We start from the raw sequence: 18,438 nt of genomic DNA on the forward strand, positions 1-18,438 counted from the left end.
AGCTTATTCCATTTGGGGGGAAGGTCAAATTACTAGAACATTCTTCATATTAAGCCAACATGTTCAGAATAAACGTTCCTTGTTCCATTAACAGTTTTTCATATAATACGGTTTCACTTTGGATTCAGACTTTTTTATTCTGCCATTCCTTCTGCCTTGCAGACCATATATTCTGTTTTCTTAATTCTTGGTTCTCTTTTAAACCATTCATCCTGTGGTGGTTCTATGCGCTCTTAAAATTCACAAGGTATTCTCCCTTATCAAGTGTTGATTTATTTTGCTTTGTATTGCAATATTTATTCAGAGATATCTGCTCTATCAGGAGGCCATTTTTTTATGTAATTAATATCTTCCTTGTTGATAATTTATCTGTTTATGCTTAAGGTCTTTTACTGAGTCTTCTTATTCCTGAGATCTTCTGTGATTTCAGTCTCTTTTACTCATATTCCCGTAGTGCTCACTTTCATACTCTTTCCCTTTGACTGCAATGTCCTGTGGGGGGCGGGGGGAGAGGAAGGGTTGGACTTCCATTTCACCTTCCTCCCACAATGCCTCATATGTGACTTTTGGGGAGGTAGAGCTGGCCCCAGCATTTCTTTCCCTCAAGCTTAGTGGAGTGCCTCACAGCCACACACACACTGGTGTTCTGCTCCAATTCCTTTTGTGATTGAAGAAAATATCTAATCCTTCATCTCGCTGGCTGCATAACCTGGAACTTATCATATAGTTCAAAGTCTTTTCATTCTATTCTTCTCTGGACCCAATTTCAGTCTAACAATGTCCTGGACTGAGAATAATACTCTAAAAGTACTTTAACCAGCATAGAGAAGAGAGGGCTACTTACTGCTCTTATCTCAGAAACTTAGAAATATTTCTATTAATGCAGCCTAAAAGCATACTAACATTTTTTGTTGGTTGCATCACACAACTGGTTCGTATTAAACCCAGCAATCAATTTAAGAATCCTTTGTATTTTTCATATGAACTCATGTTTTATCTTAATCTTAATTTGATTTTTTTGAACCTAAGTGCAAGACTTTACATTTATTCTTACTGAATTTATAATATAAATAATTAATAAATTAAAGGTCATTTTCTGACAGAGATGGAAGCAAAAGAAGAGTATTTCTACTTATTCAATCATCTTTTAACACTGTACCACCTGTCCTAGGCATTAGGGCTTATTCCTTCCTTGTTTGCTTTCCTGCTCCAAACAAATCGTTTTTGTGTTTCCTTAGCATTATTCTGGAAACCTCTACTCAAACATCAATTTTTAGCTTGGTAAAATTGTTATAAGTCTGTGTTCATCCCTTTGAATTCTTTCTTGGTCATCTGCTTCTAGTTCTAATTTTTATATATTTCTTCTAATCTGAGCTCTTTGGAGAGCTCCCTGTGAAGCAACATCATAGAATGTTGCAACTAGGAGGGATTTAACTTTATTTTTAAAACTTTTATTAATATATTTTGTTTTTCATCATTTTCATTTTCTAACCTCCTCTATCTCACCTAGAGAGCTGCCCCTATAAGGAGAATTAAAAAAGAAAATAAAGAACAGTGAAATGAAACTAACCATCACACCAAACAAGTATATGCTGTGTTCTACCTTTGTAGTTGCTCGGAAGACACGTTCTTTTCTTTTCTTCAGGGCCATGACATTACATAACATTCATTTTTGTTTTGGTGAGTTCTATTTACACTGTTGTAGTCACTGTCATATTGTTTTCCTAGTCCTGCTTATTTCACTTTGAATCAGTTCATATTAACCTAGCAGGAGTTTTAAAGATCAATTTGCCTGAGAGGCAGGGTTCTGTCAAGCTGGCCCAGAAATTAGAAAGATTTAGGTTTAAATTTCCCCTCTAATACATACTGGATATGTGAACTAGAGGAAGTCAGTTAACCTCACAGGGCCCCAAACAATTTTCTATAACCACAAAATGCAAAGCAGCTGATCTAAATTAATAGAGAGTTTCTTCACTAGGAACTACATCAAGGAAATCATAGGCCCACTTAAAAGGAAAAAAAAGAAGCAAAAGATCATCTAGTTTAACTCTTCCATTGATAAGATAAGAAAACTGAATCACAATGGGATTAAACGGACTTGCCCAAGATCTCACAGATAGTAAGCAACAGCTGTAAGATGAACTTTACCTTTCACGTCCTAAAGGTAAAAGTATCCCTACTACTGGCTGACCACAGCACTGGACAATCCAGGATTGCATTTAGACTACAATAAAGCACTGGATAGAGTAGGATCTTTCCTGGAGGAAAGCTCAGGTATGACTTAAAACAAAGCCCTTATTCTTCCTTCAAGTTAAAAAAAATTAAAAAAAATAAACTATTAAAAATTACTTGAGGGGCAGCTAGGTGGCGCAGTGAGCAGAGCACCAGCCCTGGAGTCAGGAGGACCTGAGTTCAAATCTGGCCTCAGACACTTGACACACTTAATAGCTGTGTGACCCTGGGCAAGTCATTTAACCCCAATTGCCCTGCCTTCCCCCTTTCCCCCCCCAAAATATATTAAAAAAATTACTTGAGAGTGATATTAACTTAATGTATACTACTTACCCGGCTGAACATGTGTTGCCTGTAGGAAGTATTTTAAGGCTCTTTCAAAATTCTTTTCATTTTCCAAAGCATGACCCACATTATTCCACAGTTTAGCGTTATTTTTATTTACCTTAAATATACAAAGCACATGAAAATATGAGAAATGAGACGTCCAGTTTAAATAGGTATTTTTAATTTTAACATTCCTATTATAACAACTACTGACTTACATCTATATAGCATTTTAAGGTTTGCACAGTGCTACGCTCAAAATAATACTATGATTTTAGTAGGTAGTAAACTATTATTTCTGTTTTACAAATGAGTAAATAAAGGTTCCGAGGTGTTAAGTGATCTGCTATGGTTGCATTATTATTAAAAGATGGAAGATGATATTCATAGTCTTTTAACACCAACTCCATTGTTCTTTCAACTATTCCACAAGGTACAATATACTTTAAGGTATCAAATATTCTGAGTGAAAAACATATTAGAATGCAAAAGTTGTACTGGTTTTTTAATATAGGAATATTCAGAATGCATGAGATCACTTTTTAATATGTAGACTAAGAAACGCTGCAGTATCAACCCTGAAAACTGGGTTACTGGAACTTTGTGGCTGGGAATTAACTACATTCCCTCCTACCAGGGGATTCAGCTATACGAAAATAGTAATTATAGTTAATTCCCATTTTACATTTGTGATGGTGTATCCCTAGCAGGATTGTGTTCTTAACATTAAAGAAAAAAACTTTTAGGAGCTTTATGATCTAATATAAAATCATGAATAACAGATGATATCCACCAGTATCACTAGAACCAGAGGAATGACTCTGGATGTATTCTCTACAGAAAACTTAAATAAAGACATAGACAAGAATTGTGTAAGATGACAAGGCATAGATGTATTGTGACCTGCACTAGCACGAGGACTTGTACCCTCAAATAAGTACATGAAGCCTTTCTAATTTAAAATAGCGGAATTCAGAGGGGGCAATAAACATGAGCAAACAATGAGTCTTTATTAGGTAGGAAGAAAATTTCCCTTTTAACTTTTATCTTCCCTATTCTAATAGACTCCCAAATACTTAGCAGATGAGAATCTAAGTCTTTAAATTGATCATCCTTATATCATTAGTCTTACCATGTATAATGTTCCCCTGGTTCTGCTCACTTCACTTTACATGAGTTCATATTAGTCTCCCCTGGTTTTTCTGAAATCATCTCCCTTGTCATTTCTTGTAGCACAATAATGTCCCATCACAATCATACACCACAACTTGTTCAGCCATTCCTCAATTAATAAGCTTCCCCCTGGCTTCCAATTCTTTGCCACCATAAAAAAGAAAGCTATTATATTTTTGCACAAATAGATCTTTTTCCTTCATTCTCTTTGGGATACAAATCTAGCAGTGGTATTGCTGGGTCTAACGGTATGTACACACAGTTTTATAGCAGCACATCTAAACTCTTCTCCAGAATAGCTGGACTAATTCACAACTTCACCAATAGTGAATGCCTTAGTGTCTCTATTTTTCCACATCTCTTCCAGTATTATCCATTTTCCTTTTCTGTCACGTTAGCCAGTCTAATAATCTGAAGTGGTATTTCAGAGTTGTTTTAACTAGAATTTCTCTAGTCAGTAGTAATTTATAACATTTTTTCATGTGACTATTAATAGCTTTAACTTCTGCTGAAAACCACCTGTTCATATTCTTTGGCCTTTTATCAACTGGGGAACGGCTCTTATTTTTACAAATTTGGATCAGTTCCCTAGATATTTGAAAAATGAGACTTTATGAGAGAAACTTGATGTAATTCCCCTAGCTTCCTGTCTTCCTTCTAATTTTGGCCATATTAGTTTTGTTTGTGCAAAAGCTTTTAAATTTCATGTAACCAAAATTATGTATTCCTATGATGCTCTCTTTCTCTTCTCTGGTCATAAACTCTTCCCTCATCCATAGATCTGTGTTTCAACAATCTGGCTAGCAGCTTCTGTGGGGGTGTAAGTTCCACCCACAACCAGCACCTAGAAAGCTGCCAATAGCACAGGTTCTTCTGATCTGCTTAACTAAGGAAAGCAAGGTTAAGGGGTTGGCAAACTTACTTAATTCAGCACACAAATATCATTCACTTAGTTCAGGGGAAAAAGCCAGCACACTGAACTTCAGAGCAAATTACAAAGTACAAACATCAACAGACAGACCCAATACAACTCATAGTTATCAACATCTAGGTTCAGCCTGGGAGCTCAGAACAAGGGCTGGCCCAGAGTCAGGCGCACCACTACTGCTGTGACAAAGAGCTCCAAGAAAGAGGAGACCAAACCCTTTTTTACATCTTTTTCAATGTCAGGGGTGAGTCACACATGTGACACAAAGAGGCGACTTAAAACCATGTGATCTAAGAGCCTCTGCTCTCCCAGACATGTAAACTAGGCCCTCCCTGGAGTTAGCCCCACCTTGGGCCCCACCTTAGTTGCCAATCCACACCCACTAAGGTTTTACACCTAATAGGGGTTTGGGTCTGGGGCTTAGCACCTAGTAAGGCTCAATGAATTACTCAAAGGGAACAAAAGCCAAACTATTCAAAGGCACTTGTTGAACTAAGTGCTAAGGAGCCCATTTTGCTTACCAACATAATCTGACAGGTACATTTTTCTCCACTCCCCTAATTTATTTGTGATACCTTTCTAGCCAATCTCTTAACCATTTTGACCTCTTGGCAATTGGAGTGAGATATTGGTCTGTGCCTAGTTTCTGCCAAACTCCCTTCTAGTTTTCCCAGCAATTTTTGTCAAATAATGAGTTCTTACCCCAAAAGCTTGGATCTTTGGGTTTATCAAAAATTAGATTACCACGTTAATTTTTTTTTTGGAGGGGGGAAGGCAGGGCAATTGGGGTTAAGTGACTTGCCCAAGGTCACACAGCTAGTGTGCCAAGTGTCTGAGGCTGGATTTGAACTCAGGTCTTCCTGACGCCAGGGCCGATGCTCTACTCACTGCACCCCCTAGCTGCCCCTACTATGTTCGTTTACAGTTGTATACTGTGCACCTAATCTATTTCACTGATTCACCACTCTATTTCTTAGCCAGACTGATGACTGCATTTTGTAATACAGTTTGAAATCTGGAACTGCTAGGCCACCTTTCTACACATTCTTCTTTTCATCAATTCCCTCGATATTCCTCACCTTTTATTCTACCAGATAAGTTGTTATTATTTTTTTATAACTCTATAAAATAGTTCTTTAGTAGTTTGATTGGTATAGCACTGAATAAGTTTAAATTAAGTACAATTATTACTTTTACGGTATTGGCTTGGCCTACCTATAAGCAATTAATATTTCTTCAGTTGTTTAGAGCTGTCTTTGTGTGAAAAGTGTCTTATAACTGCATTCATATAATCCCTGGGTTTTTCTCGGCAGATATATCAAGTATTTTAAATTGTGTGCAGTTATTTTAAATAGAATTTCTCTTTCTATCCTTTCCTGCTGAGTTTCGTTGGTAGTGTACTGATGTGCTAATGATTTATGTAGGTTCATTTTATATCCTGCAGCTTTGGTAAAATTGACAATTTATTATTTCAACTAGTCTTTTAGTTGATTCTCTAGGGTTCTCTAAGTATACATTATGTCATCTGCAATGAATGACATTTTTGTTTCCTCGCTGCTTACTTTTATCCCTTCAACACCTTTTTTTCTTATCTTATTGCTATAGCGTGTATTTCTAGTACGAAACTGAAAAATAGCAGTGATAATGGACATTCTTGCTTCACCCTTGATTTTACTGGGCTTCAAGTTTATCCCCATTACAGATAATGCTTGCTCTTGTTTTTAGGTTGATACTACTAATCATTCCAAGTAAGGTTCCATTGATTCCTATGCTTTTTAGTCTTTGTTTTTTAAAAATATGAATGGGTGTTGTAATCTGTCAAAATTTTTTTCTGCATCTTTAGAGATACATATTATTTTTGTTGTTTTTGTTACTCATGTGGTAATTTATGTTGATAGTTTTCCCAATACTGAGCCAGTCTTACACTGCTGGAATATAAGCGTAATAGCTTTCCAGTGTCAGTCTTACTCATCTCAATCCATTCTAAATTTTGCCACAGATTAATCTTCTTAAATACTGCTCTGATCATATCACTCTTGCTCAATAATTTTTTATGTGTTCTTATTGCTTAGTAATAGGGAAGAAGCATGATGTAATTGTAAGAGCAATGGATTTTGGATCACGGAACTTGAGTATGAGTCTTGGCTCCATCACTTATTAGCTGTGTGATACTGGACAAGTCACTTAATTTCCTCATTTATAATAGCATTCACTTAATGTCTCACAGTGGTTATGAAGAAAACACTTTATAAAGGGCTATAAAAATGAGTCACTGCCACTATGCCTCAAATTCCTTACTTAGCTTATTTTCAAGGTCTTTCCCATCATCTAGGCCTGACCTATCTTTCTAGCTTAACTTCACATAACTCTCCTGATCTTACAACATCAGAGCCATTCCCTGAATACATCTCATACTTTTCTGCCTCTTCAACCTTTTAACATGCCATTCCTTTCACCTGAAAAGTCCTACCCTCCTGACTATCCCCATCTCCACCTGATCAAATCCTACTGATCCTTCGAAGCATATCAAAAATACTGTCATTCCCTGATCCCTATCCCTCTCCAAACTGAAGTGTCCTCTTCCTCTTTTAAAGGTCTATAGTACTTTGTGGGAGCCATCTCCAGTTGTCCTGATCCACATGTTGCCACTGGATCCAGATGGCTCAGGAGGAGAGAGTGAGGCTGGTGACTTTGCACAGCACTGCCTCACTTAAATCCAATTCACTTGCAAGTCATAACATCACCTTACTGATGTCATGGTCCTCTTTGAGAATGAAGGAGAAACAACTACAGTACTCTGTACTTTTCTTTAGATGCTTAATCATATTTTGTCTTGTTTTATACATATTTGTATATATCTTATGTTTCTTACTTTCCCACTTCCCTGTTCAGTAAATGCAGAATGAATGAATAAGTGACATCCAACACAGCATTCCCCAGGTCAAAAAAAAAAAAATAAAAAAGTCATCACATCTTCTGTTTTGTGTTATGCTTCTGGTTCAGTAAAATCATAGAATCTTGAAGTTGGAAGAGATCTCATAGGTCTAATCCACTTATCTAAACAGGAAAGGCCAAGGTTAATATTGTACGAATTATGATGAAGTCATGTTAGCTTTTAATAATCACTTCCCTAAGTGCTTATAAACCACAAAAATCCCCCAATCCTCCTGCTTTCTTTTCCTTTTTAAAAGAGGAAATATAAGATGTATACAAATAATTATAAAAAAAAAAGGTGCCTAATTATTAAGCATGAACCAAGAAGTACATAGTGCTGGTCAGTTTCAGATGGGATTACCCAAAGTCCTCTTACTCTGGAATACTGAAAAAAATTTTAATATGAAATGACCTGACAAGACTCATTAATACTTTGCTTGAATGTCTTACTACACTGTAGTATAAATGAAAAGCCCAGCATTTGTGTTTAAATCTTTTACTTCTAACTGTTAAATGAATGTCTCCCATTGAAATTCCAGATATCATTAACTACTTCTGGGGATAATGGGGAGGGGGAGCCCTGAAATCATTCTAGGGTTACTTACTAGGTACACCTACTTGAGATAGTCCTGGTTCATGACTTCTTTCAACCAGAGAATGCCCTGATTACCTGTGAATAGCCTAGTCTGAGTTTGGCCCCCACACAAGTATAAGAGGTTCATTGTAGGGACCAGCTATGGGAAGAGGACCCCTTGTTAATGGCTTCCTCCTCCACAATGGACTACTAAAATAGCCTCAGAACCAATTGTTCTACCGCGGTATCTCCTGATTCCAATCTACCTTCCACCCAGATGAGAAAATAATCTCCCTAATACAGAGGTCTGATTATGTCATGCTGAAAATCTGCTCCTTAATCTGGAGTATGGTGCCTTCCACAATGTCTCTAACCTACCTTCCCACAGGTATTTTCAAAGTGCTACCTTTCATTGTCTCACTTTTCTAGCCAATCTAAAATTTGGTCTTCCAATTTTGTTTAATCTCATATCTGAGCATTCTTTTTATGCCTCTGTAAAAATCCTCTTCTTTCATAAAGGCTGAGATGAAGACCTACGTCCACTTTGAAGTCTTGCACAATTCTACCTCTACCTGAAAGTGAGCTTGCCCATATCACATTCTTTTTGTTATTGCTGAGCTTGACATATCCAACTTCTTGTGACCCTGTTTGGGGTTTTCTTGGCAAAGATAATGGAATGGCTTGCCTTGCTATTTTCTTCTCCAAATCATTTTACATGAGGAACTGAGGGAAATGGGGTTGAATTACTTGCCCAGGGTCACACAGCTAGGATGTGTATGAGGCTAGATTTGAACTCATGAAGAGGAGCCTTCCTGACTCCAGGCTCAGCACTCCAACCACTGTGCTACCTAGCTGCCCCATATCTACCTTGCAGAAAATTATTTATATTTCCCCTTTGTCCTTGAGGACAAAGGTGATATAATTTTTTATCCTTCACACTGCAGGTTTATCAATTATGTTTCCTGAACTGAATTCTAGGTCACAGAGCCTGCCATGCCCTAAAAAAAGACTGATAACTATCAATTTGGCCTTCATTCTCTTCCTAGATCCCCTTCTTGTTCTTGACACAGTTTGCGCTCTTTTCCTATCTCCTTCAATGTTTTCCTAATCAATCACCCCCTATCTCCCTTTCATCAGTCCCAAAATTCTCAGATTCTTATTTTTTGATTTTTAAGCATTTTGACATTCTTTTACTTAGTATTTAACAATGTCTTGTGGACTAGGAAAAGACATCTAAGTCCTCAGGTCCACCACAGGTATAGTCAGTTTGCTTCACCTAATAGCAAAGACCTTAAGCTCATGTTCAGAATAACTTATGATAGTCTAGGGAAAGATGGGTTGGGTGGGATAGGGTATTGGCTAGGTTAAGAAAGGCTGTTGTCCTCATAATATAGAGAATAGAGTCTTATTTACAATAATTATAGATGACATTTATATAGTGTGTTAGGGTTTATAAAGTATTTTACATAAAGTTCCTAATTTGAACCTGGAAATAGAGTCACAAGGAGGTATTTTGCTCAAAAATCACCCAACTAGTAAGAGATAAGATCCTAAGTCTTACTTAAGTGCTCAAATATCCACAAAACCTATCTTAAACAATTCATTTCAGAGGACTAGCCAGACAAAGGATGTGAGAGGCAAAAAGGTAAAACATTTTCTAGTGAGACAGTTACCCAGGCCTGAAACCCAGGGAAGCTGGTTTGGGGGTTCTGAGAAGGAAGTGTTTTTTCTTGAAGAACCAGTAGTAGTACTAGAGGAGAATGAAAGGAGTAGGTCAGGTATTCCAAGTCTGGACCAATGGGTTATAAGCAAAGGGATGAGTTTATTGAGTTGGAGGACTGGAGAGGGAAGTCCTTGCTTAGAGTGAGGCTCCCATATGCCATACTGAAAACTAGGGAAGCAGATTCTTAAAGATAGCAATGTTCTCTATTTTGATGATCTTGGAACCAGAACTGAATTAAAATCAAGACATGCAATGAAAAGAATTTTAGGCAGGAGGGAATCTAAGGAAAGTAGTGAATATTTTTAGCCCATAAAGGATTACAGGAACCTTTTGTAAACTAAACTGTTAAGCTTTTTAAAATGTTACTACCCTCCCTCACCCCATTTTATTTCCCTTGTAGGGCTTTACAGCTTATATATAAATTATCATTTAAATGTCCAAGATGAGATATGTTATTAAGAGACAGGGCAAAGGAAGCCTTGTAGCATCCTCTTATAAGATAGGGTTTTGGGAACCGGAGAAGTAATGAGAATTTGAAACGTGAGGGGGTACCCCAGTAACCAAAGACAGGGACTCAATAGCAGACAAAAATAGAGGGGTTATAGTATACGGGTGTCCTGTTGTATTTATTTCCTAGGGGTTCTCCTATTCCCCCTGGCAATTTCAATTCTCAGTATTTTTAATAAGGGGATAACTGCTCGTTTAACTTTCAAATACTTCTTAACCATACATTATATCTTAACTCAAACTGTATGATGAATTCTACTTCTCCCCCACAGTGAGGAATGAAAAGTGTTGTGATCATTACAATTATTCAGCCATACCAATTTCTGCTCACTACTAAGAATCAAGTCCAATTTATTTTACTTCTTTAAAGATTCTAAAAATATCTATTGTAGGAGAGAATCATCTCATTTCAAAACTTTACCTTACATCAAGAGGCAACATGGCATAGCGGATAAAAAGCTAGTTTCAGAGTTTGGAAGATATGGGTTCAAGCCCTTCTTTGGACACATACTACCTGTGTGACCATGGGCCAAATGTTGTATCCTCTCACTGAGTCCAAGCAACTCATAAAACTCTAAGTTATAGGTGAGTTACTGGGTCTACATTGGTAGAGGGAGTTTCCCCACTGGCCAATTCCTATGATAAGATAACATCTGGATAAAAAAAACAAAACAAAAAAACCACCACATACATATTTTCCTGATGAAAAGACAGGATTATTGCAAGGAACAGATGATACAATAAATATGAAAAACACAAAGTATAAAATGTTACATAGATGTAATGTACTATTACTGTTGTTAAGTAACTTTTCCATTTATGTTTCATTAACTTGAAAAGTCCCTAATTATTAGTATTGGGCCCAATTCCTCACTTTTTACTTCCCATCTCTAGCTTATTCTCTTCATCTCTTTAGGTGATCTATATATTATCAAAGTGTGAGGTTTCCATAGAATCTTATTGCTAGGATAAAATGTATACCGTACTGATGTGGTCCTGTCCTAATCGATGTATTTGTAGCATAGAAACAAAGCACTTCAGTGATTATTTTCCATCCTCCAAATATCTAACAAACTATATCAAAATTGTCATTGACTCAAAGGATCCTGATAACATTTTCAGTTTGTACTCTAATTTTCTATTATTATTCGAACTGATCTTCCAGTTTCATATTCTAACACAGGGCTGTCCAACCATAGGTTTTTATTGAAACAATAGACAATATATATTGATTTGCCATTTTAATGAGAGCTCTGCTGTAGCTCGGCTTCATTTTCTAAAGCATTTATGTAAATTTCTATGCTTGTAGGAGGGCTGCATAAATTGGACTGCTGGCTGCATGGGACCCGTGGGCTACATTTTGGACAGCCCTGTTCTAACACAAACTGGCAAAGTTTTTTTAATCTTGAGAAAATAATATATTAAATATATATTCTAAATACATAACCACGCATAATAATAAATTCTCTTGTTTTAACACCAGAATAAATTTTTTATTTAATATGAGAAAATATTGATATATGCTCTGGATATATACTTTTGGATTAATACCTACTTAGCTTAGCACAAGACCTGGCACAGAGTAAGTACTTAATAAATGCTAGGTGACTTAGTGTTGCATATCACAAATTCTTTATGGAATTTACAAGTTTCTTCTATTACTAAGTCAAAAGTAAAAACGAAACAACAAAAACAGGTTGGTTGTGCTTCACAAAGGTGGTTCTGATACGTGCTTTCCAGTCATATTGAAAAATACTTTACCTACCTTTAAGGCAGACATAAACAAGGTATACTCAGATTCCCAATCCCAGTTTCTGTGAAGTGTTTTTAAGGCATGAGTGATCACCACTATAGACAGACAAACCCAGGACAGCTTTTTTAGCACACTGTTTGAGGAAAAAAGTAAAATCAAAATTACATAGAATCTCGAAGTGACTTCAGAAGCAATCAGGTCCAACTTATATCTGATAATAAACCTACTGTAAATCATCATCAACTTTTTGTTTTATGAAATGAAAGAATTTTTATATTTACAAATATAAAGTTCAAATCTGTTGTACAGCAAAGGTAATACACCTTTACAATGGTCAAAAATTGCCTAAGGTGAAATTAACTTTCAATTCTATCTTTTTAGTATAGGTACATTTAAGACATATTAAAATTTTCCCCTGCTTAAGCCTTTGAGCCATCAAAAATGCAAGACAGCTAAAAGTAGATTTAAAAATAACTGGCCTTTTAATACATAAAATGGAGATAACAATCCCTACCTTTCTGGTGGCAGGGGTAAGAACAAGAAACATAAATATTCTTTGTAAACTAAGATGAAGTATATAAATATACTTATTATGATGATGATCACTTCATAAACCACAATGACAATTTAAATGTGAATATACTGATGTAAAATAAGAAAGTGGAGAATACTGGAAAAATACAGTTTGCGGTTTTGGATCCTCCTACTAGACCTTAAAGTCCTTGTAACTACCTAATAACTAACACCTAATAAATGCTTATATGGTATCAAGAAATAAAAGAGGTCAAAGGCTTGTAGACTACATAGATATCTCATGCTTATATATCACAAACATTTTCTTCAAGACAAGTCAGAAGACAGTGGATGTAGCGAACATAGAATGACATTAAAAAGAAACTTGTGCTTTAACAGATAGTAAACAATTAATTATAGATGTAGCAGTTGGTCCAACAAGCCTTTAAGTGCTTACTATGTGCCAAGCAGGGCAGCTAGGTGGCATAACAGAGTGCAGGGCTTGGAGTCAGGAAGATTCATTTTCCTGAGTTCAAATCTGGCCTCAAACTCTCCCTAGCTGTGTGACCCTGGGTAAATTACTTAACGCTGTTTGCGTTAGTTTCCTTCATCTGTAAGGTGACCTGGAGAAGAAATGGCAAACCACTCTAGTATCTTTGAAAAAGAAAACTCCAAATGGAGTCACAAAGAGTTGGACATGACTGAAATGACTGAACAATATGTGCCAAACACTATGCCAAGTGCTGGAGATATAAAGAAAGTCTCTGCACTCTAATGGGGGAAACAACATGCAAACAACTATGATATATAAAGACTAGGAGGAAAGAAGGGGATTTCTATGAAAATATTGTGAAAGCAGAACTGACAAGGCTTGGCAAAAAAATGGACATATGGAGCAAATGTAAGGAGAGGAATTGAAGATGACATTGTGGTTGAGAGACTAGGTGAATAGAAGTAATGAGGAAAAGGGTTATATTTGACTCAAGACCAAATTAGAAAAATAAAGATGAGATAATAACTGGAATTATAGCACCTCCAACCCAGCCTCCTGAAACCAGTTGTTGATATTAATTAAAATCAAAGTGGATAAAGGTAGGGATTTTAAACTAACAACATTTCCTAGAGGAGGCTCTTGCTTAAGCAAAAATACTCAACTCCAACTAGTACTTAGAAAGGGACCTAGAAACTGCCAATAGGCAAGAGAGATATTTTCTTGGCAAGCAGGGACAAGCAATTTGGGCTAACTGGTTAAGACAGCAAATTCATCTGTAAACATTACAAATAAAGAGGCCAAAAGAATACTTCTCAATTCTTGTTTCTCTTTGAAGGAGAATGACATCTGGACAAGCAAGGATAGAATTAAAAAAAAGGGAGATAGTATAGAACTTGGAATCAGAAGATCAAATTCTGACTCTACCACTTACTATCTTATGACTTCAAGCAAATCATCTGACTTAATCTGTAAAATGAGGAGTTTGGATTGGATTTCTAAACTCTGACATTCTATGACTCTGGGCAGTCAGCACTGAAAACCAAGATAAGTGAGAAGTATAGCAGAGTATGTAGGTCTCCTCAATAAGTACAACTGATAAGGCCAAGACAAACTACATCTAAGAATCACGAGATATGATTGCTGATCTAATGCTGGTGACTTAAAAAAATTGTGGTGGCCAGTAAAGTTGCTACAAGATTACACATGAAAAAACCCTTCTATTTTCAAATGATAGACTGATAATCTTGAGTTTGATTCACAGACAAATTCTAGGAATTTTGTGACCTGTGAACGCTTTGAGATGTGGTGATTATTATTACTATTTAAATCAAATTTTATTTTTACAAAGAGCCACCTTTTCTTCCTCACCTCCTTGCAATACCCTTTCTACTTCACTGAGAAAGGAAGAGAAACAAAACCCTTATTCAAACATTTATTGTCAAGTAAAACAAATTCCTTCACTGTCCATGTCCAAAAAGACAAAAAACCCAAACAAAACAAAAAACCCTCAATCTATGCTGAGTTTATCACCTCTATCAGAAGGTGGGAAGCATGTTTCATCAAAAGTCCACTGGAATCATGGTTGGTAGTGACCAACCATGTTGATCAGAGTACCTAAGTCTTTCAAAGTTGTCTTTACAATATTATTTTTATTGCATAAATTGTTTTCCAGGTTCTCTTCACTTTGAAATGTAGTGATTATTAAAAGCCAGCATAGTTTCATCATGTCAGCTTATCTTTATTTTCTATAAATACTTTTTATCTATCTGCATTCATTCCCTTTACATTTACTTTGTGTGTATGTGTGTGTCTGTACGTACAGACACACACGTAGCCTCTCCCATTAGAATGTCAGCTCCTTGTCAGTAGGGATTATTTAATCAATTGTATCTGTATCCCTAGTGTGTTGTTTGGCTCATAGTAGATGCTTAGTAGATGCCTGCTGATTGATTTCTTTCTTGTCACGATTACAGGAGCAGTAACTGGGAAATGTTTAAAGTATGGTACACCTGGATTACAGAGTTAAGTCAGGGGATAAAGTTTCTCATGCCATTTTTGTGGACAAGATGGGAGAAATATGGGCTAGCAGGATTCAGAGCTATTTGAAGGATAAAACCCAGAGAACAGTGACTAATGTCAACCTAGAGGCAGATTTCTAGAGTACCCAAGGAATCTTTGGCCTTTTTTGTTTAAAGATTTTGTCAATGAGTTTGATGAAGACTGACAGCAAGCTTGTCAAGTCTGAAGATGATACAAGATGGCAGAATAGTTACTATGCTGGACAACAGATTTAGGAACTAAAACTACCCAAAGGATCTCAATTGGCTAGAATGATGAAATTTAATAGTCCTATATGGGCTCAAAACATCCACTGCACAATTAGAGGATGGATGACACTGTAGGCAAGAATTTGGGTGAAAAAGCTCTGAATTTCAGTGGACTTCAAAGCTCAATATGTCAAACAGTGGGAAAGTGGTCAAGGACCTGGTGGACAAGAGGCCACCAAAAAGTGTCCAAAGAAGGAGCTGTATCCAGAGATAAAGCCCTAAGCACATACAAAACCAGGAATGCCATTTAGAAGGACTAGGGAAGCTGAACTGGAATAAATTATGTTACTACTATTAAACGCATAGCTACTTTGTCCAGGAACACCTATGTTTGATTCGAAAGGCAGCACAGTGTAAGATCTTGACTTCTCAACTTACGACATATGTGAGACCTTAGGCAAATCATTTACTCTCTCTTGTCATCAGTTCCTCCCTCTGTATAATGAGGGAATTGGAGTACATGACCTCTAAGAGCTATGATTCCCTACATACTGGGCTCTAAGTCTATGATCCTATTATCCATAACATATACCAATGGTGATTTCATGTCAGAGTCTAACATAAATATTTGGTAGAGGGTCTGAAGAACCTTCAAAACTGGCAGAGCAAGCAACTGAGGTGAATGACACAAATATTAAAGAGATTAAAAATTACTATTTATGGGGATTTAAAAAAAGATTTAAAGGAGATTTAAAAAAAAACCCAAATATTAAAATAAAACCCAAAACAAGGATAATTCCAGTATACACACACACCCACTTTAAGATACTTGCTTCTTTCTGAGTTATTTCTATGACTGGTAATCATCAAATGAACTAGAATTTTAACTTACTTTCTTTTGGATAATTTCCGCCATCCATGAGCAACTAAAATACAGAATCCCATGCTAGGTACATACAACACTCGCTCTGCAACCACAAATCCAACCGGGAAAAAGAGGTTTGATGCAGGAATAAATGGCAATGCCATTAAACATAGTGCCTATATAGATGAAAAATAGCCAGAGATTTTGGTAAATTTAATTAGATCGATAAAACACTCAAGCATATCTCTGTTTTATCTGACTGAAATGGTGTAGTGATTGTAATAATCATGAGGAAGAGGTACACATGAAAGCTACTTTAAAACTAACTGAAGCAAGAGGAAATTGCTAAGTCTAAGAAAACCTTAAGATTGCCTGAAAGGGAGATACAGGCTTCTTACAGTAACAGAATGCATTTAGCCCATTTGAATGTACTCAGAACTTTTGCTAATGTTAGACTCTTGAGGATTTTGTTTAGGAATAACTACTAAAAAGCAGAAATTATTAATTTCTACTCTATACATATTCTACTTATTCAAGAACAGCTTAAATTGAGGGTAATAATACCAGATTCAATCTGAATTGTAGGATTATTCACAAGGGTCCAATTTCATTGGTTTTCTATGCAATCATTCCTATAGACTTTTATTAAAACAAGTATCTGAGAAAAGCAAATATTTCCATCTCTATGTTAAAGCACACAAATAAAAGTTCCTTATTAAATCTCAAAAACTTGAAACATTTAACACGTTTCTTTGAATCAAGGAATTGATGACTGACAAATACAAGTTTAAAAAATTGGAACAGAAAACTAGCATAGAAGATTAATAATAAAACATAAGTTTTCTATTATATTTCTTAACTGCTTGGAGTAACCATATGATTATACTAAAACCTTGTACTGTGAAATAAATTTAATCCTTATTCCCTCTAAGGACTTTTGCATCCTCATCTCACTATTCTGTCATTATCTAGAGTAGCTAATTGAGTGAATCAAAAGTAGGTCTGGCCTCAGAAGATTTGAGATAAAACTTATTTTTCTCCTTGCTTTAGGATTTGTAAAACAGATGGCTTTTATTCAGTCCTTTTAATAGGAGCAATAAAATACATAAATAAAACCGAAAGACCTTTATGAATTTTTGTGAATGCATTATGAAAAAAAAATGACAAGAGGAAATGCAAAACATCTTATATAGCTTTGTAGGTAAAACAACCAAAAAGCTCAAATAGATAAAGTTTGGATAAGACAAAACCTTTACCTTCATGGAACTAAAATTTTAAATGATAAAAGACGCTATTAAAAAACATCCTTTTCATGAGTCATCTGCTTTAATGTAGTTTAATAAAAAAGGAATAATCATTAAATGTCACTAAAAATAAGCAGTATAAGACATTAAAAAAATGAAACTATTACTAAGAAAGAATTTCTTACCATTAACACAGTCTTTGAGGAATTACCAGGATATCGAACACTGAATACTAATAGTGACCCCAAAAAGCAAAAGAAAACAAATGTGGCAAGATTTCTAATGTCTAAAAAGGACTCTATAAGTGGTATCGTTCCCATTGTCCAATCACAGCACAGTTCTGAGGGATTAAACAGAAGCCACGCATTAACAGGAAGGAGGTAGTTAAAAGTCAATTGCCTTGTAGGAGTTGGGCTTACAGCAGCTGGATTGTCAAACCTGGAGGTATGAGGGGAGAGAAAAAAGAAATTTTTGAAATTATGCTTTCAAAGTTTTCAAAACAATGTATATAAATAATAATTAAGACAAACATCTTAGTAACATCCTAAGTAACAAACATCCTAAGTAACAATTTAAAAGTTTATTTTCTAAGTCAATGGGATATTAGAACTCTATCAGTTATATTCTTCTTTCAAACTTTTTCTTTTAAAATGTATTAATATTAGTAAATATGATACTGGAAACCTACCTAGAACCCAAGATAAATACTATCTTTGATGTTCAAAAGTCGGCATCCAGGATACAACTCCTAGGATACTAATATTTGATGACATTTATGTACTGCTTTTAGGTTTTCCAAATGCTTTATATAGATAACCCCGGTGAGATATTATTATACCCACTATATATATCTATATATATCTATATACATATATAGATATATATATATATATATAGAGAGAGAG

The 18,438-nt window shown here is 35.7% G+C and overlaps 1 protein-coding gene across 3 annotated transcripts in view; it reads right to left on the reverse strand.

Moving 5' to 3' along the window:
- TMTC3 (transmembrane O-mannosyltransferase targeting cadherins 3) overlaps positions 1-18,438 on the reverse strand; it is a 65,296-nt gene that overhangs the window by 19,814 nt on the left and 27,044 nt on the right. For all 3 annotated transcript variants that reach the window (XM_036760066.1, XM_036760067.1, XM_036760068.1), the window contains 4 exons: positions 17,719-17,971; positions 16,317-16,465; positions 12,164-12,284; positions 2,566-2,677 (listed from right to left, as the gene is read on the reverse strand). In XM_036760066.1, the coding sequence (XP_036615961.1) occupies positions 2,566-2,677; positions 12,164-12,284; positions 16,317-16,465; positions 17,719-17,971 (635 nt within the window). The remainder of the gene's footprint in view (positions 1-2,565; positions 2,678-12,163; positions 12,285-16,316; positions 16,466-17,718; positions 17,972-18,438) is intronic.

The sequence above is a fragment of the Trichosurus vulpecula genome, chromosome 5 (assembly GCF_011100635.1).
Source record: "Trichosurus vulpecula isolate mTriVul1 chromosome 5, mTriVul1.pri, whole genome shotgun sequence".
Classification (NCBI taxonomy): Eukaryota; Metazoa; Chordata; class Mammalia; order Diprotodontia; family Phalangeridae; genus Trichosurus; species Trichosurus vulpecula.